The sequence below is a fragment of the Penicillium psychrofluorescens genome (genome assembly GCF_964197705.1).
Source record: "Penicillium psychrofluorescens genome assembly, chromosome: 5".
NCBI lineage: Eukaryota > Fungi > Ascomycota > Eurotiomycetes > Eurotiales > Aspergillaceae > Penicillium > Penicillium psychrofluorescens.
Genome location: NC_133443.1, coordinates 2,498,728 through 2,523,468, shown reverse-complemented (window position 1 = coordinate 2,523,468; position 24,741 = coordinate 2,498,728). Strand labels below are relative to the sequence as shown.

The window sequence follows — 24,741 nt, the reverse complement described above, 5'->3', positions numbered from 1 at the left end:
TCGTGATTTTACCAACCCAACTCATCCACCCTCCCTCGACGCATCCGGCGCGATCGAATCACACCTGGCGCACACCCAACCGCGAAATTACCCGCAGACGCGAACCTTCATCTACAACATCCACCCTCTGAACACCCTTCGTGGGCTCATTTACACAGACCTGTCACAATGGCCGGGTACAACGGGCGGCGGGCGCCCAACTTCTCGCAATACCTCGATGACTTGAACACCATCCCCTCGCCCTACCATCAGGCGGTACAACAGCAACAGCAGCAGCAGAACTCCTTCAACGTCGACGAGGAACTCGCTCTCTTTACCAATGCCGAATTCTTTGAGTTCGATAAATTCGGGGGTCTCTCCCTCCCCACGTTCGACTCGGTGGATAACACCAAGACCGACGACGCAACATCCCATGAGGCGGACATGAAATTCCTCGATTTCTTGAATGGTGAGTCTTTGTCTTTTTTTTCCTTCGGGTTTGGTTCCGTTCCTGGACTTCCCGGTCGCACGGGCTGGATATCCCACCTGCACGAGTTCTGCCCCTGATCACACCATCTGTGCCCTTCGGTTTTCGCCGCGCTCTCTGCGGCTATTGGAATCGTTGTGCATGGGTACCTGGATCATCCTATTGGCTTTCTGGCCTTCTTGCTATTTCCTACCGTCTTGGCACTGGATGTCATCTTTTTGAGACTCTGTGTCCATCACCTCAGATTAGCTTGAACCCTGGAGCAATTTAAGGGTCCTGCATGACATGCACGTTGTGGCCTGTGTCCGTGGCAGGCGTGCGCTCTCTCCGCTATCACGCAATTCCACGTGATTTCACAAACCCACTGGCACACAATTGGAGTGATGGATGAATGCTAACGTGCTTTGATAGATGGCTTGGGCAATATCTCTGAGTATCCAACCGATTATAACACTATTAACGCCCCACCGGCGGCGCCCGGGTCAGACTCGTCTTTCTCGACTCCCCCAAATGGATCGGTGGCTGCGACCCAGGCTCCTGCGCCTGCGGCTGGCGTAGCTGCGCCCAACCTGGCCCCAGCTCTTGCCCCGAACCCGTCATCCACTGCCGCTGCCACTGCCGCGGCTGGGCCTAAGCGCAAGCACACCCAAAAGTCGACCCAAGCCAGTGCAGAGGAAGCGGCCCTGAATGCCGCCGATGAGGACAAGCGCCGTCGGAACACCGCCGCTAGTGCCCGTTTCCGCGTGAAGAAGAAGATGCGCGAGGCAGCCCTGGAGCGCACCGTTAATGAGACGAACGACAAGAACAGCCGCCTGGAGGCCCGTGTGGGTCAACTGGAGCTGGAGAACAACTGGCTGCGCGGCCTGATTATGGAAAAGAACGGCGACGCCAAGCGCAACGAGGCCGCTGAGAAGAAGATCTCGGATATGTTCCAGAAGTTCCTCGCCTCGCGGAACTCAGAATCCTCCGAGTCGAAGCTCGGCGTGGGGACCAATGCGTGACCGCATTTATAAAAAGCAAAAAAAACGAACAAACACCAAAAAAAGGAACCGTCCCAACAATATCCTGGTCGATTGCGCCGCTACTTACTCGGTCCTATGCTGCCTTTAGATTTGTGATTATTGATCATTTGTCCATATATTATTTTTGTGCTAGCGCTTCTTGTTGATCCGCAGCCGGAGAGTGAGTGAGGATGGCATCTGCAGGTTGGGGATGGCAGAGAGCCATGAGAGATGATTGTTCCAGCAGTAACTAAATATAAACTGTCTTGAATCTGTCAATCGTATGACCAATCGTAGCATCAGCGTACTAGAGCATTTAAAACCGGGAGCTATTCATGTCCATGAACCACATCGACCATTCCCCAAGCTCTTGGCACTCAACCTCGGTCTTGAATCCCACACCTCCACACCTCCACACATACATAGCAAGCATGCCCGACCATGTCCTCACCAATAACAACAACATACCGCTCCCTCCCAATCCTACTTAGCTACATCACCGTCTGCGCAACCCTCTCCCTCCACACCTGTCGAACCATCCACGCCCGCTACAAAACTCGCCAATCCCGCAATGACTGGTCCTCCACCGCCACCACCACCAATCCACGCCGCCATTTCAGGATATTCGTCACCCTAGCAGCCCTAAGCCTCGCCGCGACATGGTACTACATGTTCGCGTTCTTTGCGCACTCCTATCGCACCTGGGCGGGGAGTCAACAGTCTCAAACTCAGCAGCTGTTGCTTGCTGCTGCTGCTGGTAGTGGTGGTGGTATTGGTAGTGTTGGGAGTGGGGTCCAGTCAATATCAACAATCTTCAAATTGGAGATGTGGTTACGGGACGCGAAACTCTTTCGGGAGGCGTGGGAGACCGTTATTGAGTCGCCCGCACGGTTTTGGTGGAGTGGGCAGATCTTTCTTTGGGCGACGGGCTGGAGTCTGTTTTTGGGGATTATGGGTATGTCTTAACATTCAAGTTTCCCTTTTTTTTGGATCTGTTAGATTGCCATTGTGACTGTGCTTGTGCTTGTGATTATATGGATTGGGAGCTCACTGACTCTCTTGCTGTTATAGCTCGGAGATACCGCATCCCCAATGTCTGGGTGTATATGGTTGTCGGGCAGGTCGTGGCCATCTCATTCGCGCAGAATTTGTTCTTTGCGACGATTCTGGTCTCTAGGGGGGGATTGTCTAGCCATGACCATGGCAATCAACATGGTAATGATGATACCTACGACAACGACGAGGACGATCACCATGCATACACCTGGACACCACCTCTCCTCCTAGAACTAATCCCCATCGCGACATCCCTGCTCAGCACCGTCCTAGTGCCATACACGGCACATACCAAGCATTTTATGCTACTCCTGCTAATTCCGCATCTCTTACTTTTCGTTCCTGCCATGCTCCGTCCTCGTCGCAGTCGCTCGTCTGGGGGTTCTGATGGTCGTGCTGTCCGCTTACATGGCAGCGACGGCGTCGATGTCAATGCTGCGACGAAGCGCTACGTCGTCTTCTTCCGCTGGATCTTTGCATCCAGTGTACTGGTGCAGGCGGTTTCTACTGTAGGGGTGGTGAGGGATGTGGTGGGGACTGTTGATGGTGTTGCTTCGTGTGAGGCTGTTGTCTGGGCTTTGCTTCGTGCGGTATATGAGCATCCGGCTGTTAGTAGTGTGAGTTGGGATGTTATATTTTGTACCATTGGGGCTGGGACGTGGTGCTTTTTGCATGGTGGAGATTTGTATAAAATGCTGGGTGGGAGGCCGAGTGTGAAGGCCAAGGGCGAGAAGGACGAGTGAGACATACATAACTTGAATCAACATGGTGTATGTTCTGCATTATTGATAGCGTCAATATATGCTTTATTCCTCAACATGGGATAGGTCCAAAGCTGGTCCTTCTACTACCGTCTTGCAACAACCACAACCCCCCTAACAACACCACTCCTCGCCCACCACCCAAACAACATCCTCGCAACTCTAAACTTCCCCACCTTCAAACCCAACGGCTTCCCCTCCTTTACCCTCGCATCCAAAAACGCAGCCAATCCCGCAAAAACATGCCTCGAAACATCGCGGATCTCTATGCTCCCTGAATCATACCCGGCCGCCACAAGGAGCCGCTCATACTCCGCTCTCGAAATGAAGTTCCCAAACGGCGACCCGGTTAGCCAGCACACGAGTCGGAGGAGCAGACGGTCTCGCCAGGACACGCTGTCTGCGAGGATGAGGTCGAAGGCCATTAGCGAGGCTTGTAGGGTTCCATGGGCGTGTTTGAGGTGGGGGAGGCGCGAGGGTTGGAAATGGTACATTGTGTCTAGGGCAAGGAGCCAAGTTGTTGTTGCTTTTGCTTTTTGGGAAGAGGGGAGAGAAAGAGATTGATGGAGGTGGGTTGGCCAGGTACTGGGGTCTGCGGCGTCTGCGCAGAAGATCTCTGCTTTTTTCTCGTGCTTGATGTCGAGGTCGATGTCTCTCTGCTGCGCGTCCTGGATCCGTTGCTGCGCAAGTCTCGCCTGCGCTGGCTCCAATGTGATGCCCACGTAGGAGTCGATCAGCGGCCGTTCTGCCGAGGACCGATGATTCTTGCCTCTGGCTCGCAGACCAGAAGGCATCTGCACATCATGGCTGTCGTCGCCATCAGATTTCATGAGCTCCATCAGATACAGCGACTGGTCACCACATCCACAACCCACATCCACGATCCTGACGCCGTGGCTGTCACTGTCGCTGTGGTCTCCAGCCAACAATCCCGCGTTCAGCACCTGCTCAAGAAGCGCCTCGCAGGCCTGCGGGAAATCCGCCGTATGCTATACTTGAATGTGAATTTTCTGCATTTCATAACCAAACAAAACAAAGAGGCTCACCTCCCAATATCCCATATTCGTCCACATGGTCTGCGGCGGCAGCCGCACATTGAGGACTGCATGGTCCAGCCCGTACACGTCGCCCGGCGGGGACACGATCCGGCGGAGCCAGCTGAGCATAATATGTAATGATTTCGCTCTTGATGAATAATCCTGAATAATTGGCGTAGGGCAGGGAAGACACCATGGGATGGGTTGAGTAGAGGGTGGTTGTTGATGATCCCTGACGTGAGTGGGCTACCCGCGCCAAGCCTTGTAGGTTAAGGAGGGAGTATGGAGTCTGCGGTTATTCCACACCGGTCTTTGGTATGTTCAGGAGTTATTATTCTCTTCGATGTTAATTGTACTTGGGTATACTGTGTAAACTAATCGGGGCTTATGGAGTCACACATTGGCGAGCGAGAGGGCCGACATGTGTGGATTGGAATAGGTGGGATTGATTATGGATAGTAGGAATTACTGCGTGGAATCTCTTCCAACATGTAAAGAAATCTCGTATATTCGGATGCACAGACATATTTTATGGTTTATCGTGACAAATGCAAGGCCATAATATAACACTGAGTTGGGGTATATGAAGTGTTGTCAAGAAACCTCTCTCCTCCGCATATTGCTGCATTTGCACGGCCACTCATTCCTCCATCTGCCACGGTATGCAAACCTCCAGGTCCTTTGCAATCCTCATCGCGGAGACAATGCACCCCTCCAGCAGAACCATGCCATCCCAGCACCACCCACCGGCAAGATAGACGCCATGGTCGCCACTGCGCCAACTTTGTAATGTGGAGGAACTCCTTTTCAGAGGATCCTGAAAGATCGAATTGACGAGCATCCGGCTGTGTGGACTGCGCAGGACGCGCGTGAAGCGCGCAGAGCGGATCACCTTTGACTGATCGGGCTGGAAAATGGGGTTTGTTGTCACGAAGATGGAGTTTGGTTGTTCGTGGACGGATTCGGTGGTGAGATGGGTGGAGAGGATGTGGATGCGCTGGGTCGTGCGGGCCTGAGTGGCAGGACTCTTTTTCTTCCCTAGCGATAATGATAATAACGAAGAGGAGGCTGTTGCGTGCAGCATGGGTCTGATGCTAAAATCGTCTGTGTGCGCGACTGTCTCGACCGTCGTCGTCGGTATGCTGGATAATGGCTTGTTTAAGCGGGGGTAGAGTGAGGCGGCGATGTCAGGTGAAACGGCCAGTACGATGAGGTCGAAGTGTTCAGATTGCTGGCGGCCGTCGGGAGCACGGTACTGGATGTCCACACCAGTATCTTGCGGAGAAACGCTCGTCAGCTCAACGCCCAGCCGCACATCCAGCCCCTGGAGGAGCATATCCTGGACAGAGCGCACACCCCCCGAGACGACATAATGCTGCTGCTGGTGCGTGCGACGCTTATAGTCCAGCACATCCGATGCCGGGAACTGCAGGAGCTCCTCGTGCGAACAGGTGCAAACACTCGAGATGAGCGGGAGCAAGTAAACGGTCACATAGGTCTGCGGCAGGTGAATGCGCCGCAGATATGCATCGAGCGACTCGCCGGCCGAACCAGTCCGCAAGTCCTCAGCGACGGGCGTGACGAGGAAGACGCAGATGGTGAACCAGAAGTAGCACAGCAGGGCAAACGCCGCCTCGAGCATCCACTGCACTAGATCTTGGGTGCGCGGGATGGGCGGGAGCCGGTGGAAATTGGAGGCGTAGATCATCCGTGGGCTGGGGATGGTTTCGCGCTGCGGATGCCGAGGCAGGCGAGTGAAGCTGAAGAGAAACGGCTGCGAATGGTAGTTGATTCCCAAATAGTCGTACATGCGAATGAGATGGTGATAGAAGCCGCCGGCGAAGGCGCGCATGGGCACGTCGGCCCAGACGGGCTCATCCTGTTCATTTGAGGGGATGGCGATTGACTCCGCACTCAGCGAGATTTGTTTGTTCTACCTTGAAGTGTGAGGTCCAGTCCGCTCTCTGTGGGAGTTACTCAACGCACCTTCTCCAGCACCGTCACTCGAAATCGCCGCTGACTATCCTGGTGCAGCAAATGCGCAGTCACCAAGCCCGCCATGCCCGATCCCACGACCGCGACGGTCCTCGGCTGCGACGGGGCCTTGTCCATAACTGCGCTTCCCCCCGGTCGCAGAGGACTGATTCGATTAATGGAAAGTAGTATGCAACTGGGATTTACATCAAGAACACCACACCCGGTCTCTTTCCGGGATTATAAACGAACCGAGGTGGGGGGCACATGTGTGGTGGCTGGGTTCAGGGCAAAAGCGTGGCGGAGACTAGGTTCTGCAGGTTCCCGGTGTACTGGTACCTCGGATTGGCCTGGGCAACGCCGCCATCGCCCGGTACCGGTACTTGGTAGATCGAGCTCGATCGGGCGCACACTACATCATCGAGAGGCGATCATCGAGCTGCGGGTTTGATTCAGGGTGGGGTGTGTTTGTTCTTGGGAATGACTCTCGTGATCGGGCAACCAGTGGTAACTAACACATTTGAGTATCCCTGTGCGGCCAGAAGGGAGCGAGTCAGGCTGAGGAGGATCATAGGGTTCCGAGCTATGAGAAGAGGCGGTTGATGGATACATGATGGAAAATACGATTGGAATGTTATTAAGGTAAAAAGAATCACTCATACCGCAGAGGGTATCAAAAGCCCATCCATCCACGAAACGCCCAGTGATCAACAATCAACTCCAGAAAGAATATCCACCGGTTCCTCCGATTCCATGCATCAAGTCATTAGAGATAGTTCATTCTAAGCCGTTCTGGCTCAATGCCTTGCTTCACATTACCAAGGTCTAGGCAATGCACGACAGCCCATTCCATGCTTAGTTCTGCTTCACCTCATCCTGAGAGTCGTCGTGTATCTTGGTCACCGCTTTGTCGTCATCCTTTCGCTCGACGGGCCTCTCACCATCATTCTCATCGCCAGTGATCTCTCCCCAACCGGAACTCCGGCGACTAATGCGACCAGGCGCCATGGCGAGAGGGCTGCCAACGCCACCGGAAATACTGGCTGCCGTGCTGTCGTTGCGACTGTGCGACTGCACGCCACTGCGAATGCTCGCTGCATCGCCCGTTCCGGGGCTCGGCCGGGCTGTGTGGAAGCTGGTTCGCTCCCCGGTAGCGCTGCCGAGCGGCGCGGCCCCGGAGGATGAATAGACACTGATTCGTTCGGCGCTGGCAAGGCCGGCCATGCTGGGCCGGCTGAGAACGCCGGGCGCATTGAAAGCGGACGTGTTGGATGGCTCGGCCGGGTTCCCACTGAGAATGCTCAGAGGCAAGCTCTCGCGACTGCCGCCAAAGATCGACGAGGGCGCTAGCGCACGAACAGATGCGTTGGTGTCCAGGGAGTTCCGGCGACGGCGCTTGGAGGAGCTGGCCAGAGTAAGGATGGATGCGTTGTCGGTCAGGACATTGTTGGCCGTGGCAGTGCTGTATGTCATCGACTGGCCGTGGGGGAGGAGGTGCGGGGGGACGGCGGTTGGGGTCGTGGACGAGGAAGGGAACTGGTGAGAGAATTGCACCTGGTGATGGGTGGAGCTCTGGGTGGAGCTGCCGTGGCCGTGGCCATGTTGCGTGTTTTGCGCGGGGTACAGTTGGGTTGACGGTGCCGCCGACTGCACAGTCGTCAGGGTGGTCGTCAAGGATCGCACCGACGGAGCCGGCGACGAAAAAGTGCTACCCTCTCCTCCTTCATGGGAACTGAGTCCTCCTCCGCCTGTTGCCAATGTTCCAGCTTTGTGGGAGTATGCCGCCTCCGAGGTTGCTGTATCACCGTTGGTGGAAACAGTGGGCGCAGTTGACTTTGCGCTCGCAGCGGGGACTGCGTTCTCATAGCCCGAATAGACAAGCGAAGGGTCGCTTCGTGAGTGAGATCCCTGGAAGTCACGCTCGCCGAGCTCTGAATACGAGCCATGTGAGTTATTCGGTGCAGCCGTGCGGCTAATGGTTCCGGATAGAGGATACGGGTTGTTGGATTGGGTGTCGTTCTTCTTCCCCTTGGTGCTGATGTGTCGCCTATTCGTCCAGCGATTCGTGCTCGACTCCGAGGAGCCCTTCAAGCTGGCAAGGCGCTTCATCCAGCTAGAAAAAGGGTGGCGGCGGCCATTTCGGTCTTGTTATGCACTTGTCAGCTCCACAGGGGACATCTGGCATGCTCGCGGGGGTCTCACCGTGTGCCCTTGCAGGGACGTCGGCTGTAGCCATCTAAGTAAACACCTCTCGACTTCAAGGCAGACTCCAATCATCAGGTGTCTTCGTAATGAGGGCAAGTGGAGACGACAAAGGGAGACTGGGACCGCCGAGGCAACAAAGCTGTTCGGAGCTGGGTTAATCCGGCGCTGTGGCCACTAGTCCCTTTCTGGTCCTGCATCACTTCCTTCTTTCACGGTCAACATGGCATTCTTTGGCTGGTGCTTTCCTGCGGATCATTCCATCTCAACTTGATTCCATCATGAAACAGTGGCTGGAAATCTGCAGTCACCGGGATTTCAATTTGGGAGCTATGCGTGACCATTCACCATCCGGACATGTCTCGGTCTGATTTCGCCATACGGCTGCTTCCTCCAGATGTGGTCGCAAAGCTCAAGTCTTCGACCTCCATTACACACCTGAATGGCGTGGTGTTGGAGCTTGTCAAAAATGCCTTGGATGCCAACGCTCATACCGTCTTTGTGACCGTTGACGTCAGGCGCGGAAGCTGTATAGTCGAGGACGATGGCGATGGCATTCCGCCGGCAGAATTCGAGTCCTCGGGGGGGCTTGGAAAGGCACACCGTACGTTAACTTGTGAAGGAAATCAATGTATGGTAACTGATATGTGGTACAGATACATCGAAACTGGGGCTGACGGGCGCATACGGCCATCGAGGTCTTTTCTTGGCCTCACTGGCTGCCCTGTCTTTGCTCACCATCACATCCCACCATGTTGGGTACGGGAGCACAAATTCCCTTCTACTCCATCATTCGACGCCAGTAGCTCGGTTGATACCGGCACCTGTGCATCAAGAGCTTCAGTGCAGGGATCACGGCACCTGTGTCACGGTGAACGATCTGTTTGGAAACATGCCGGTTCGCGTCAAGAGTCGGGCGTTGGCGCTTCAAAGACCTGACGAACTCGAAAGAGAATGGGACAGTCTCAGATACTTCCTTGTTGCTCTTATGGTAGCTAATCCTCAACTTTCCAAGTTAGTGCTTCATGATGCAGCAAGGAATAGGAAGACCTTGATCCGCCTTGGATCCCGCTTCCCCGGAGATGGAAATGCCAGTCAATTGGAGAACGAATTGGATCTCAAGCGGATCGGTTCCATTCTTGCGCAATCTGGAATTGTCTCTTCTCGGAACGTGGACTCATGGCATACACTTTCAGCCTCGCTTCCCGATCTTACAGTTCGGGCCGCAGTTTCTCTCATTCCCAGCCCAACCAAGAAGATCCAGTTCATCTCATTGGGAAACGAACCGTTTTCGCGAAATGGCTCGAACGTTCTCTACAGCGAAGTTAATCGCTTGTTTGCTCAATCCGACTTTGGCAATGAGGCCATATTTGATGATTCCTCTGCGCTAAATGCCTCTCCCTTGCCAGAACGATTGGGTACGAGCAACTCCAGCCTCAGAAGTGGAACGAGATCCGTCAACAAGTGGCCAATGTTTTATTTACGTATTGACACCAACGTTGCTCGGCGATTATGCGACGATGGAAATGAAATCCTTCCCGAGTCTGACAAGTCCCTTCAACGTATCACAGATGTGCTGGAAGTGATGATTTCCGAGTTTCTCAAACAGCATGGTTTTCGTCCGCGCATCGTCAAGCGACGGGGACAGGTGTTAGGTCGAAGCCAGCAGGTTACGTCTGCCGGCCAGAAAACTGATAGTCAATCAGTGGAGTTTGCAGAGCACAATGGCCTCGCTTTGTCCGCGGAAGAAGCTTTCTCAAGTCGTTTAAAGCTCCCTTCTTTCCAGAAACCAAAGTCTGTCCATCCGGGACCAGGTTTCAATAGTTGGTCCAGAGTGAAAGCAGCGAAGAACCCTCTGGTCAACACTGTGCCTCGGCCTCGAAATGAAGACCCTGAGGTCGGAAAATCATCGACCGAAGGAGAATCCACTTGCGCGGATTCAGGTGCTTTCATCACTTGGGTCGAACCATCTACAGGGAGAGCTCACCTTATCAACTCTCGGACGGGGCAAACCATGATTCGCCGAAAATCCATTGCTGCCCTTAGACCTCGATCTGCTGGAGTCATCACCGGTGACCTGCGCCGTCCACAGTCTACCCCTGTCTCCTCTAAAAGCGTGTGGGTGGAAAATCTCTTACAGAAATGGAATAACCCTGTTTTCGGGAGAACCGAGAAACCCATCTCAAGAATGGATACGGGATTCGACCACAGACTGCCTGCGCATTTCTCTTCTCATGACTGCTTCGAGAGCATTGGCTCGTTGGATACCGCTCAGGGTTCAAAATTCCGAGGCAAGCTTGAACGACGAGGTCTAGAGAATGCAGAAATGATTTCGCAAGTGGACTGCAAGTTTATCTTGGTCAAAGTGAACATCAATGACACGACCGACCATGATGCTTTGGTGTTGATTGATCAGCATGCAGCTGACGAGCGGTGGCGGGTCGAGCAGTTGTTTAGAGAATTCTTTGTTCCTGCTCCTCAGGATGAGTCCATTGGCCAGAATTTCCGAGTACGAACGGTTGATATCGACACCATCACATTCGAGGTGTCGTCAACCGAAGGCAATCTGTTCCAGAAGTACAGCGAGTATTTTTCACAGTGGGGCGTTCACTACAACACCGGGGTAAAATCGGGCTCATCCACCGCTGTCCTGGTGACTTCTCTCCCATCCCTCATCGCCGAACGCTGCCGGGTTGAACCGAAGTTAGTGATCGATCTGATTCGCCGAGAGATTTGGTCTCGCGAAGACGACAAAAGGCCATTGGGCCAAGCGAGGAATTCATCCAGGTTCAATTCTCAAGATTGGTCTTTGTTGGAGGAAGAAGAGCCACACCACTCTAAAGCTGCGGGTCCAGTAAATGGCACCTCTTCATGGGTGCAGCAACTAAGCGGCTGCCCCCAGAGCATTATCGACCTCCTCAACTCCCGCGCCTGCCGCAGCGCGATCATGTTCAACGACATTCTGAGTATGGAAGAGTGTCAAATCTTGGTCTCACGATTGGCCCGGTGTGTGTTTCCATTTCAGTGTGCTCACGGACGGCCTTCCATGGTCCCGATCTTGGATTTGCGGTCTTTGGCCGAAAGTACTGGCGATACTCGCTTGGATTTGAAGAAAGGCATGGCATCCGATTATGATCATAGTGGGGGGGTTGGGTTTTTGGAAGCTTTTCAGTCATGCTACTCCGCTGATAATGTACTCACGGACAGAGGGAAATAGCTGGCGATGACTGGCCTTGGACTTGTAGTATAAAGAAGTTGAAGCGAGTATATTACCAGTTGACTGCTCATTCGAGAAAACGATGGCATAATTTACTTGCGCTCATAGACCGGTTGCTATGAACTGTTCGATTCAAAGCGGGCAGACGCGCGCTTGACGAGGCCCTATACATGATACACTTCCTAATTACGAGACTGACAAGACAACAACTGAATACCCGAACAGAAACACAAATTCAAAACAATACAGCCTTCCATTACGCAAGAGTACATACATCCATCTTGAAATCCTAATTTTGGCATCAATCCAGAAAAATGAGTAAGCGAACAGCGTGTACCGGGTACCTCCGCACATCCCTTGCTTGCATCCAGACAAGCGGAAAGATCGAACATGACATGCATCAACACAGGAAATAGTGAGCCAGGAGGGTTCTATTTTATGCAAGGATCCACAACTATCGACGGGCGAATTGTCCTCGAAAGAAGGATCTGGAGGGGCAGCCTGATGTCGTGCACAGCACGACGACGACGACGCCGGGGCAACTTATGTACTATTGCATGCCAGACCCGCTAGGTGGATGCGGTGGCACAGTTGTGCGCCCAGCCAGCCTGTATGATCAGTCGAGTCTGGACAGCGCACAGTGCATCAAGCTAGAGGATAGAAAGAAGGAAGGGGGTGAAGGTACTGGTATGTAACTCTGGTTTCTATTTGATCAGACTCGGAAATCGGCGGCCAAGATGATGGCAGCGCCGGTGGTGGGCCGGGCCTACGTACAGCAGAAACCCCAATAGCGCAATCCATCCTTTCTTTCCAAGGGCCAACCAACCAAAACAAGAAGGGCAAACAAAAACGAAGTAGAAGCGATAGTTAGTGTCACAGACGATCCAGCCAAAAGCGAACTCATCTGAAACAACAGAGCAAAAATACAAGACGCTTTAGGAGGGAGAAGGAGACCAAGTAAAGTAAAAGCTTTTGCATTCCGGGCAGCTTTGAAGTATGTTCTTGTACAGAAGCCGTGAGGCTGAGCCCTTTATAGGGATTTTTGAGACAGACAGTAAAGTGAAAAAAAAGCGAAAGAAAAAGCCCTGTGTTGTACTCCAGATTGTCCCCAAAAAAGTCCCCGGACCGTTTTGTATACCAAATCCAGTCGCCGCTTTTTTTGGTCACATCCTCGGTGAAACCATGACCCAAACTAAACAAACAGAAAATCACGAGCGCCGCCCGAATATTGGGAATAAGGTATTCACAGAACATAGGACAAGATTTGGAAGGAAAAAACGATGCAGCCAGCATTGTAGAACAGTGGTCGGAAAGATTCGCAGAAAGCAAAAAAAAAAAAAATTTCCTGCGAACCAGGGTAAAAAGTACAGGGCGGAAGGTCATCATTAGTCATTATGAGGTTGTGTATAGACGAGGTGTGTGGGATGAGTGATGAAAGAGGAGGCAGAGAGAGAGATCAACCATGTGTGGCGACCGATTTCACTTTGGACTGATTTGTCCATGACAGGAAGTCGAACTTGTCCTTGGTATTCTCACGCAGGGACGGATTGGACTCGGCTGTGTGCAAGTTGGTAGCGCTGCGATTAGCCTCGCGGGGCTCCAGGACCAGCGAGCGACGGTAGAAGGTCTGCAGGCTGGACTCGCCGTTGGAACGGACGCGCACCAGCTCGTTTTGCATCCAAGTCTGCAGCTCAGGGATCTCGGTGAGGCGATAGGGGATCTGGAAGCGCTGTAACTCGCTGATGATCCGGGCTGTCTTCATGTGCTTGTCGAAGTTGATCACGGCCATCTCGCCAACATCGGTGGGGAGAGTGCGCAGCGACTGGTTGCCGTGGTCCACGAAGGTGAGGTCGGTGAGGTAGGTTCCCACAAAGGGCAGGCAGGGAGGAACATGGTTTTGCAAGCGCTGGCGCAGCACGGCGTAGTTGCGAGACACATCGACAATGCCACGGAGGTTTTCCAGGGTGGCCTTGGTCTTCTGGGAGACGACTTCCCATGTCCTCTTGAGACGCGAGATCATTGACGAGTTGATCGAGCAGATGATCGCCATCAGCGAGTCGTAGTTGTTCAGCTCCAGGCACTTGTTGGCGATCTTCACCCAATGCTTGATGATCTGCGCCCGCTTCTTGGGCTCTTCAAGATGCAGGATGGAGTCCACAACCAGGTGGGCCAGGTCCGTCGACAGGGTGGACATGGCGCGAACATTGACCGCCAGCGAGCCGGACTTCCTTGTCCATTCCGTGTCGAGGAGCTCCTCGGGGAGAATAGAGCAGAAGATGCGCGACTCCATGATGGTGAACTGACGGGCCAGCTCCAATGGGTCGAAATCCAAAATGGTGATCGAGACTTCCCCGTTCTTCCATTGCTTGAGCAGACTTGTCTCCTTCTTACCCAGGATCGGGGGTGGGAGAGGAGTATCAGGATGCACGTATAGAGCGGTGGCCGTGTTGGTTTTGCCCATGGAGGAGATCAAGCGCGGCACAACCGGCCCGAGAACGGCCGACACCTTATCAGCGAGTTCCAAAAGACGCCTTCCAGCCGTAGGCAACTCTTTGATCAGCCGGGTCGCGGCGAAGCCGACGATGTAATCCAGCGCTACATTGTCACGGTCGTGGCGCCAATGCGACTCCAGCCAACCCTTGAAGATGTTGTACACGCGCAGCCGGACAGGTCCCGCCGCGTGAGGCGTATCTCCAATGTAGTCGAACCGTTCACCCAGCGCCTCGGCGAACTCGAGGGGCGTGGCGAACAGACGGAACGTAAGATAGAAGGTTGAGACGAACATCGCATCGGGAGTCGACTGGTGCGCGGTGAGCTTCTCAATCAGAGCCCGCAGGCTACCGCCCATGACTTGGCCCTCCTTGTAGATCAGCTCATACGCGAATGTCTTCTCGAGGATGTTGGCCTCGGTCTCTTCATTCTCTTCAGCCAAGGTCGAGTGGCTCACGCTCTCCTTTAGGGACGGCCCTTGGTAGCTACTGCCAATGTCGGGCGAAGTAGCGCGAGTCGAAGTCTGAGAAACACCGCTCATTTCGGAGTCGCGGGCGTGGCTGTTGTAGGTGAAGCTGCTACCCGTGCTTGTGACACCCCGGCCGAAGGATTCACTCATGTCCGACTTGGGATGGCTGGTGCGGTAGGCGTTGTCGCGAGAAGAGAAAGGTGTCTTTTCAAAATGGGTAGGGAGAGTGGCCGAGTTGGGGAATGAGGACAAGGCAGAGAGGTTTTTAGGGCTGGCGGATGGGAGGCGAGAGTGGAAGGACGAGGGAGTGGTGGCGTCGGTCAGGCCAGGGGTGGAAGGGGAATAGGCCGTGTTTGGAATCTGCAGAGGCGGAGGAGGTAGGCGCAGAGACAGTTCCTGCGGTTTGCTTTGCTCCTCGACCTGAATGCCAGAAGACGTCTCGACCGGCGATTCATCGATCGGCTCGAGTTCGATGTCTCCGATCTGCTCCAGCACCAGGCGAGCCTTGGCCAGACAGTTGCCAGCTGCTCGCACACAGTCCGTCGCAGCGTCGACGAGGCGTTTGCCTTCGTCCGGCATGAAAACCAGGTCATCATCCGGCGAGTTGGCTGGTCGAAAGGCTTCGTGCGCCGCCTGGACGAGCTCGGACAGCTTCTCGTACATCGTGTCGCGCGCCTGCTCGAGGAAAGCGCTCCGCTGGGTATCGTGTTCGCACACGGCTTCAACGACGTCCAACAGTCCTCGACAAGATTGCACAGCCTGCTGGGTGGTAACAACCAGCTCCGTGGACGAGCGAGACTGCATGTGCAGGCCAATGAAGGATCCCAGCACGCTCAGGAAAGCATCATAGGTCGTGCCTAACCGCTCGGAGGCGAGGTTCTGAGAGCGGATAGCAAAAGAAGGACCGGTACATGATATCCGGTGAGAGACGGAGATGCGCTTGGTTGCGACGGAGATAGGCCGAGGCTGGTGATCAACAATCTCAGTGCGCGTCGATGCTCGGCTGACATCCATACGACTGCGGCTCTGCTGTCGCGACTCGAGCTGCTCAGTGCCGACCTCAGAGACAGGTGTGATGTCTGGCAGGGTGAAGGTCTCGGAGGCAGGTGTCGGGGGCATCGAATACAGGCTCTGGGTGTCGCTGGTTGACTGTTCCATTTCGGCGATGGTCCGGCTCAATCCGACTTCCTCGTTCCAGACGTCAAGGAAACGGACACCACGGGTAACGATCTTGAACGCCTTGAGCAGCATCTCGTCCAGCATGCCCTCCACCTCATCTTCTGACGGGGTGCCGTTGGCAAGTTCTTGGAATTTCTTGTGGCTCTTGACCAAGGCCGAAAGATCCGACAACAAAGCCTTGCGAATCCTGCGCAACCCATCAAACCGCTTGACCAACGGTGACTCCCGAGTCAGACATTCTGATTTTTCCTTTACAGGCAAGTTAGCGGCTATGGTTCGTCTTCTTCCCTCCCAAAATGACTTACCAGGAGAAACCGAACGCCGGCGATTGGGCCTCTCATAAGATCTTGATTCCCAAAATCTTTGAGTGATGACCCGCATCCTCCGCGAATGATATCCCAGAAATCTGTGAGAGCCTTAAGTAAGGGCCGCATAGGCACTTGGTCGTACGCCTCGCAGTAGTTCGTAGGGAGCCAGCCTCGATTGCCAGAGTCCAATAATGTGCCGTCGGCCCAGCCGTTGGTGTGAACAGAGTGGACCAGGATAATATCTCCCTGGTCCAAGGGCAGGGTGACAGTTGAAGGCGAAACATTTCCGGCTGGATGAAATGGATAGAAAGCGCGCAGGTAGTTGTGAAAGACAGACCGTGGCGTCTCCACCTGGTCTCGATCCATGGTGGGTTCCTTCGTTTGTGGTGTCAACGGCGGGGTGATCTGTGACCGGCCGTTGTTGAAATAGAAGCGATTTTGACTAAATGTCGAGTGGTGCTCCGGGGAGTTGTCGGTCACCACTGTGATGTTGGAGTTCGGTTTCGCGATCTTTAACGGGGCAATGTTAGGCCTCATCGATTCCATCTCTCGCCAGTGGCGTGTTCTGATCAGGGTTCAATATCCACTTGAGGTCGCTGACCGGGGCGTTTAGAGTATGGTAGGTCCAGCTGACATGCTTTGAGTGAAAGACACAAAAGGCCGTGAGGGAAAGACTAGGACGACCCTACACCAGGTTAATTGATTGTTGGTCAAGGACCGAAGGGAGTGACCGAGGGAGTTTGGCAGTACAAGAATGCGCGATTCCAGGGAATCGAGGGAGGAGGGGTGTGGAATGCTGGGGGGGTTCGAAGATGTAACACTCACCCTTTCAAGGACCACAACAATGAAGTAATCAAAGCTATAAACAGTCACAAATAGACGTCAATGCGGCACATTCAAGGGCCAGCCGCGGGGTGTGACGAGTCGCAATCGATAACGAGAGAATAGTCCGTCGAGTGTCAATGCGAGGTTGGGGAGCAATGAATGCCACACAAACCACCATCTAACTAACTATGAAGGGTCGAATGCACCAGCCCCTCCAAGGACGAAGAAGCAAGGACCAACGAAGACCTGCGAACTGACTTGCAGTAGGGTCCGGCGTGGCGAAACAATAATTCCCGGCGACGGTCGAGTCTCACGCAAGGGCGAGTGCGCAACGAAGGGATGAAGTAGGATGGAAGGTACCGCTCAATTGCCAGCAACGGGATAGAGAAAGTAGGTCAGTCAGTTGTAGGTCCTGGAAAGAAGGACTCGGACTGGAAAGGGAAGACGACGAACAGAAGTGGGAACCAGCCATAATAATAAGAGTAACTAATTGTTAGCTTGAGGTTGACCTCGATCGAGTCGATCCCGGCCGTCCCCACCGTGGACCCGTTGTATTTGGCTGTATTTACTTGTAACACGCGGCGTGACGGTACCCTCATTACAGGGGTATTTCTTTTTGCGATTTATTATTTTATGGCGCGAATTTTTTTAAAAAAGGATACATAGTGTCTTTTCCGAGTCCTCTCCATCTGCCCTAAGTAACTATCATCAGCACTGTCCTCTAGATGAATCGTGCCGTTTTCCAACTCCACACGATTAGGTCCATTATTGTAAATTCTGTGGAGTACATAGAATCGGACCAGACCATGTCTCAAAAAGATGGCCACTGGCCCACCGTGTGTGCTGGAGCGTGCAGCGCCAGAACCGGGGGGCAAAAGAGACTCGATCAGGCCTGAAGTGGCGATTTGTCTTGCCCTCACGTTGTGCCTGTCAACTCTGTTTTCTCCGGGGGTCGACAACGCAGCGCAGCCCCGAAGTGACAGGCGAAAATATTTTTCTTTCGCCATGCACGCTGGTTTTCTACTAGTTTTTCGTTGGCGTTGACACTTCTTTCTTTAAGGTCTAGTACTTTGCTTTCTCTTCTCTTGTGATTTGGCCGGTTGTGACCTCGGTACGGACGACACGGGAGGAACAATATCCTTGCCACTGGAAGGCAATAGCTTGACCCCTCTTTCCTTCTTGCCGTTTTCTTTGTTCTTGTGTCCCGCGTGGGTCAATCAGCCTGAGGTTCGTGTTGTCAGCGGGACCGGGCATACGGGATCCACAAACGCGAGGATTGGAGCTGTCATGAGCTATCGATATTAAACGGCCCGCAGTCGCGACAGTCGACACATCACGGCTTACTATTGCAGAGCCACCCGAGGGCTTGCATAGTGAGGCATACTTAAGGCCTAGTCACCGCTGTCAGGGCGTAAGACCGGCGAATCATAACGCACTCAGGCACTAGAAGCCCTGTCTTAGACTCTCCATCAGGGGGTAGATGAAAATTCAGTCGGTCAGTTTCACATGATTTAGTTACTATGCGCCTAGGGTCAAGAAGCGCGCCGGAGCATAGTCACCACGTGCCGTTGTTGGCAAGACCCCAAAATTAGTTGGCTGGTTAGTTAGAACTTGCCCAGCCTCGTGGGAACAAGTGCTTGGCCGACGAAAAAAGAAACGAGAGAAAAAAAAACGGGTTGGGCTAAAAAGAGAATGGCCTGATTTTACCCCTCCACAGGGGGTCTAGACTTGGGTACCTGATGATTGTGACGGCTGTGTATTACTGAATCATACTCTGTACTTTCGGCACGCACGGTGTTTTTCCCCCACAGACACCCGAACCAACAATCTTGCCAGACTGCGTGGACACAGTGATTCTGCAAGTGCCAGTCATCACGTCAATACTAAATATCAAGTAAAAATGCATAGTCTGCTCATCACATGTTCCCAACTATCGGTCGCACAAGAAAAACCCCCCCGGAGTGTTGGTGCCCCTACTAAGTAGCGTATCCAATGAGTACCTGCATACCGTCCGCGCATGCAAGCCCCCTCCACATTATCACATCTTGCTGCCAGAATGATTGTTTACAGGCGGGTAAGATGATGTTCTCGGCAAACATGAGATCAGCGTTACAAACCCTTGAATTGGGTGACTTCTCCGTTGACGGCTCAAGTTACGAACCATGGAACGCGGCACGGTTGTTTGTGCATGGGTCAGGGGCTATCGGTATCAGATAAACTACCAACTGACAGCGGTTCCATTTCGCTTGCGGGACGGCTGCCCAAACGGGCATTGCGTCAATAATCAGATTGCAAGTACGAAGTAGTTGGTAAGTAGCTGTTTTTAGGTCAAGGCACCGGTCCGTTTTACAATCGCATCGAGGGTCACACATTGGACGGGCCAGCACGGTCCCCGGTCTCGGGTCGTCTGTTTGCTAGTCTCGCTGCTGTTTTCGGGAGGCGTCGAGGACCGCGTGGGCGGGGAACTAAGCAGCATTGCAATCACGTTCTGTTCTTTCCATTTTGGGGAGCCCTCCACGAGACTACTTATCCAGATGGCAGTGGGGAAAAAAAGGACTTGGTGAATATCAGCATACTAGTTCCAGTAGGCCTGGTGGAGCAACCATCCATAGTCTCAAAGCATCACAGTGTCCGAACAGGGATTAGCAGTATCCAATCAGCTCTGCAATCTCCTGTTCACGGTAAAGAAGTAGGGTGGTCTCGACCCGTCATTCGGCGCAGCTCTGCGGATCTAGTGAATCGCAACCGCGCGGCGATATTTGCAGTAGGGCTTGGCAATTTGCCAAATGTGAAGTAAAGTCGATGTTAGTCATTGTCTGGCCTTCCATGGGCCTATTTGCGACTCAATTCCTTATGTGACCAAGAGCTAATAAGATTCCGTCTTGAATGTCGCACTTCAGGCCTATTCAGCTTGGAAAAGTCCAAGCTTCCCGAGACAAGACATTGTAGGCCTCTACGCGAACTCGAGATCTGAGTCAATGGCTCTCATGTCAATGATCTAGATTTGACGAGTATCCGAAGACCACTGGCGACGAATAGCATCATGCAGGCCGACACAATGAAAATGACTAATTAATTGAACGGAATAATATCAAGAATCTTCAATCAGCTTTTCATGTCTCGCAATATATATTTCAGCGGCCACAGTCTAAATCAACCAACAGAATTTTAGCGACATATACATGGTTTATTTTACAGATATTATCAAGTCTACGCTGAAACATCCCACATACCCTGCATTTTCTGAAGCTGGGTTTGCCACATGTACCTCCAGTCCCATGTTGTGCGACCTCGTGGGCTCTGGACTGTGCGTTCCGAGGACCGCGATTTAGGTGCATATGCCAGCTCCACAACCCAGCACGGTACCTGCATTTGGTGCGAGATCTGGTCGTTTCATAAATTATTTAGATAGATCATGTCGTGTGAGACCTTGCGCATACTCGATCTGCTTGGATCTTCACGGTGGCTACCTGAAATTCTTGACTCGGTGAATCTTCACCGATTGTGTAACTCGATACTGGTTACACGACTCATCTAGTTCCCCAACAAAACTTAACAAAAATTTGTACATTTCTGTCATGTTCTGCAATGGAAACATGCATTACAATTGTCTGTTGTATTGCGATTGATTTTGGGGGAAAGGATCCACGGAAATGATGTCATTTTTTGTGAGTCGATACAATACACAATATCGTCGCAATTAACGTGTTTATTCATGAACTTTGATTAGATACAGAGACACAGACTGTTAACAGCGCCAATCGCAGATCAAACATTGGGGTTAACGCAAGTCGGACCCATGGATCGTGTGAGCGGGTCGCGGAAGGGACAGTTGGCCATGTCAAGACATCTCATCATTTTATCCGACGAATACAAGGGCGAGAGGATCGTCCGATACATACTTCCTTCCTGCCTGAAATTTGCCTCCATAAATCCAAAAATGGCTAGAGACTGTAAATAGCAGACCCAAAGGCCTGGTCTCCGGAGCGGTACAGGGTGTTTTACTGTAAAGATGTTTAAGGTACCAACGGTATGTACAATATTTAGTCTTATGCTAGCCATACGATGTATCTAATACGTATCTCGCTGTACGAAATACTCTCTTTCGTTTTCCCTCCGGCATATGAGTATCCTCCGATGGGGCCATTGCCGCTAGAAACCCAAAGAAAATTATCTCTAAACCTAGTGCGCGGTTTTACTCCACCGCGAACTCCACCAGCTAGCTCCTCAAGAGTACTTTCGAAAAGGTAACGATCTAAGCTTCCGGGCAAGCATCCGCGAGCATAGTCGAGAAACAAGCCACTCCGGCAAGCGCATTGGCCCAGATATCCCCGCACAGCGGTTCAGCCGGCTTCGAAGGAATTGCTCTGCATTAGCTCCTATCCCAAAACCCATGTCGGCGGAAGCCACTATCAGGAGCCACCCTCAAATAGACGGCAACCTTGCTATACGGGTATATAACTCCGGGATCCGGCGCCGCGCTTGTGGAAATGGTTTTTTTTTGGCAGGGGGTGTGGTGGGGGGGGGGGGGGGGGGGGGGAGGGTTTGTTAAGATCTCAAATATGCAACTATCGAAGCAGGAACACGCCGGCGGTCCCGGCCTCAAAATTGGGGCGGTGGTTCGAGGCGGAAGGGCTTCCGGAGGCACAAAGAAACTCGTGGTGGAGGCCATGTAGCCCCTGTCGGGGAAGTGGGTATGCGGTCATACTTAGCCCACGCCCTGTATATTTCGAGAAAAAGAATCATTATTTACTCCGTACTCCCCTACAAGCTCGAGAATGAAGAGTGTCCAGTGTGGGTTAGGTTTATTTCTTGACATTCAATAGTCCAACGTCCATCGACTGCCGAGAGAGGGGTTTTCCCGTTGGCGCAGTCTATTCGGTCCAGCCCTTCGCTTTGGAAAAGGCGGACCCGCGGTTTGTCTGGCCAAGCACGTGTTCGCCAGCGTATGCGGGACCTAGGGCTTGCCCCTGTCACCGGTTCTCTCGGCGATGGACGTGTGGGTAGGCTAAGCCTCGTAAGCCTATCAGAACCCACAGAAGGTGCAATGATCATCGAATAGTCTGGGCGACTTGTGGACTAGAACGTGTGGTCGAGGAGTGCTTTGGAGAGAGCTTCCTAATACGGAGTACACGGTATATAGGAAGAATATAGTTTACCATTGCCATGGGCGCGCGAGCGATCATGAAGATCATGTCCTGCCTTTTGCCATCTCCCGGTTGGTATCGAAATCAATAGTTTCGACTTCCTCTTGTTATTGTCTCCACAAAACCCGCGTAATGTTTCCTAGGACGGTGACGGAATCCAGTACAGCAGCAACACGGCACGGCCCCGTCTAGATGACAAGGCACGAGGGGGATCGCCGCTCGTGTCCCATGGTTTTGCTTTTCTTCTTCACGACGTGATGGATAGGTCGCGTCGCGTTGGCTGCGCTCTCCCAGCCGTCATAAATGATCATCCATGGAACAGCAACTTTCATGGCTTCTGGACCAGCGGAAAGCATAATTGACACATGGGAAGAGTTTTCACCCAAGGTTCAATTCAGGGGCTAAAAGCCAAACAAAAAGTACGAAAAATCACGTGTGGTATGGTATCTTTGGTAATACCGTCACATTTGTATGGAAGAGAATCTTTGTTTATCTAACAACTCAATTCTGAGATGACTTCACTGTACTACATGCGCGAGGAGGATCTGGATCGCGAAGGTTATCCTTCCCGAAATTGCCACTGCTTCTAGGGCAACAGTTACGTACGGACCCGCCAAGGTGCTCTACACAGCCTAGTGTCTACGCGTCGGTGGCAATTCCCTGCTGCCACTGGGGCAGACTGTGGGGTGAGGCTGCGCCAACTGAGAACGCCTTGCTCCAGGGATTGTCCGGCGGCCTTCATTTTTGAGGTGGTTTCTGCCTGGCTTCTCTCGATCCATAGTTGACTGTCAGATCGATATGGTTGTTCGAGCAACGAGCGCCGCTTACCCAAATATGGACGCAGTGGACTCATGAACTCAAGAGTTCGCGCTGGTGGGTCGCTGCATCGGCGATCGCAGGAGTGGGTTTGTATTTATCTGTGGTTTCTCTTATGACGGAAGTAAAATGCGCGCATTTATTTACTCCACTTCCTACTTTGATTGGTCCGTCTGTTTTATCTCGTCCCGACGATGAAAAAGCCCGAGGACATAAGATCCTACAGAGATATGAGTTGGTGCAAGTCCAACCTACGGACAAACATATTCCGGACAAGTTCCTGGAAAAGAGTTTGGACGACCGAACCCATGTGCTCTGGGGTTGGATCCGAGCGCCCTCATTCGTGGGCTTCTCCGCCACTGCAGTCGATTTCCTCCAAAGGAATTTTCTCCGAGAGATCAGCGGTGAAAAGACTCGCCGCAGTGCATGCGTGATCTGTGACGAGAACTCCAGTTCGAACTGCTGACAGCCAATCTGCGCCCGGGAAGGGGAAGGGTTTCCCCGGCGCAAAGCAGAGTTCATCACCCGTGTTCCTGCAGCATACATCAACTCTCCTCGTGCGCGTTCCGCGGGTGTTCACCGGAATACGGTTCTGACGATCCCGTCAGAATGTCAAATCTTGCAGAGAGCTCGGAACTTTAATGATGCAGACGGAAGGGCGTTCCCGCCCTCGTGCAGCGAGGAATTAATCAATTGACAGTGGATCTCAAAGTCCAGCCACTGAAACCGCCCCCAAGGCATCGCGGGAAAAATGGTAGCTACATGTCAAACGATGTGGAACCATGGCCACAGGTTCCATGTTACCGGTACCGTCTAAGGTAAAAGACGGGCAATGATGAGCATCGTGGAAAGTCCAGATCCCAGATTATCGTATCGGAAAGGGTTCGCCGGAGCCATCCTTCGTTGGAAACGATCGGGAAGATTTGTTGACTTAGGGGGCCTTTTTATCCTAACTCGCCAATCGCTGCTTCGGTTGCTATGTTATTTCTTTTGATTGGGCCCCCGCATCTTAAATCCCCGATCAGGAAGGTCAGATTTGACTCGGTCCTTGGATCCCAGGGGATCCGGCCCGTTCCCCGCTGGTACCCAATCTCCAGAGCGGGCACGAGTACGCACGGCGCAATTGGGAAATGACCATGGTCCGTGTTGGTTTGGATTTGGTCTCCTTCCCAGCCATGCTGTCGGAGGTTGAAATACTAGCATGTATCGTTTGTGGGAGTTATCACTTCATAAAATGCTCTGTTCGACGGACGAGGGCCGCAGATGTAGTACTAGAGTGATTGTAGTTTCAAGGTAGCTTTAGGTTCGGGTTTCTGCCTGGCTAATCCCGTAAATGAAATGTGCCGTTGAGTATGGATAAAGGACCTACAATTGCTCTCTAATTAGGACAAAGCATGGTATATTTATTTACTTCCTGTCGTTATTACTGCACTTGCGGAGAAAAACAAAGAAAATCGTTGTATGTTGTGACATACAGTTGCTAGTAGCTTGCAATATATATCTCACATCAATATTGGATGGACAACATCGAAATTCAGCAGTTTACATTATCCATTAAATGAATTGGTCTATTTAGCTGTTCATGTCGTTTCCCTAATTGAAAGCCTGATGATTGTGATCAGGTTCCTGTTGGCGGCAGAATAATATCGAGGACGCCGTGCTCTATCTATACTGCCCAACGAAGTTCGAGCCTATACTCAGACTTGACAGACACTCGCGGCCTTGAAACCCTACCATATGGTAGGGTGATGTGAATCTGGCAAGGTGGTGGTGCAATTGGCATCCACAGGGTC

General features: G+C 52.7%; 7 protein-coding genes across 7 annotated transcripts; 3 read left to right on the top strand and 4 right to left on the bottom strand.

Moving 5' to 3' along the window:
- Nucleotides 1-168: 168 nt before the first annotated feature.
- PFLUO_LOCUS8229 (uncharacterized protein) lies at nucleotides 169-1,467 on the top strand (the record flags this gene model as incomplete). The annotated part of the gene is made up of 2 exons (XM_073785943.1): nucleotides 169-448; nucleotides 878-1,467. The coding sequence occupies 2 exons, from the start codon at nucleotides 169-171 to the stop codon at nucleotides 1,465-1,467; spliced, it is 870 nt and encodes a 289-aa protein (XP_073642248.1).
- A 669-nt stretch (nucleotides 1,468-2,136) lies between these two features.
- On the top strand, nucleotides 2,137-3,266 carry PFLUO_LOCUS8228 (uncharacterized protein; the record flags this gene model as incomplete). The annotated part of the gene is made up of 2 exons (XM_073785942.1): nucleotides 2,137-2,422; nucleotides 2,539-3,266. The coding sequence occupies 2 exons, from the start codon at nucleotides 2,137-2,139 to the stop codon at nucleotides 3,264-3,266; spliced, it is 1,014 nt and encodes a 337-aa protein (XP_073642247.1).
- A 104-nt stretch (nucleotides 3,267-3,370) lies between these two features.
- On the bottom strand, nucleotides 3,371-4,450 carry PFLUO_LOCUS8227 (uncharacterized protein; the record flags this gene model as incomplete). The annotated part of the gene is made up of 2 exons (XM_073785941.1): nucleotides 3,371-4,273; nucleotides 4,331-4,450. The coding sequence occupies 2 exons, from the start codon at nucleotides 4,448-4,450 to the stop codon at nucleotides 3,371-3,373; spliced, it is 1,023 nt and encodes a 340-aa protein (XP_073642246.1).
- Nucleotides 4,451-4,961: 511 nt separating this feature from the next.
- PFLUO_LOCUS8226 (uncharacterized protein) lies at nucleotides 4,962-6,433 on the bottom strand (the record flags this gene model as incomplete). Its single annotated transcript, XM_073785940.1, has 2 exons — nucleotides 4,962-6,254; nucleotides 6,308-6,433. 2 exons carry the CDS (start codon nucleotides 6,431-6,433, stop codon nucleotides 4,962-4,964), a joined length of 1,419 nt encoding a protein of 472 aa, XP_073642245.1.
- A 717-nt stretch (nucleotides 6,434-7,150) lies between these two features.
- PFLUO_LOCUS8225 (uncharacterized protein) lies at nucleotides 7,151-8,404 on the bottom strand (the record flags this gene model as incomplete). Its single annotated transcript, XM_073785939.1, has 1 exon — nucleotides 7,151-8,404. The coding sequence occupies one exon, from the start codon at nucleotides 8,402-8,404 to the stop codon at nucleotides 7,151-7,153; it is 1,254 nt and encodes a 417-aa protein (XP_073642244.1).
- Nucleotides 8,405-8,854: 450 nt separating this feature from the next.
- On the top strand, nucleotides 8,855-11,714 carry PFLUO_LOCUS8224 (DNA mismatch repair protein; the record flags this gene model as incomplete). Its single annotated transcript, XM_073785938.1, has 2 exons — nucleotides 8,855-9,101; nucleotides 9,154-11,714. The coding sequence occupies 2 exons, from the start codon at nucleotides 8,855-8,857 to the stop codon at nucleotides 11,712-11,714; spliced, it is 2,808 nt and encodes a 935-aa protein (XP_073642243.1).
- A 1,456-nt stretch (nucleotides 11,715-13,170) lies between these two features.
- PFLUO_LOCUS8223 (Ras guanine nucleotide exchange factor bud5) lies at nucleotides 13,171-16,706 on the bottom strand (the record flags this gene model as incomplete). The annotated part of the gene is made up of 2 exons (XM_073785937.1): nucleotides 13,171-16,101; nucleotides 16,158-16,706. The coding sequence occupies 2 exons, from the start codon at nucleotides 16,704-16,706 to the stop codon at nucleotides 13,171-13,173; spliced, it is 3,480 nt and encodes a 1,159-aa protein (XP_073642242.1).
- Nucleotides 16,707-24,741: the final 8,035 nt, after the last annotated feature.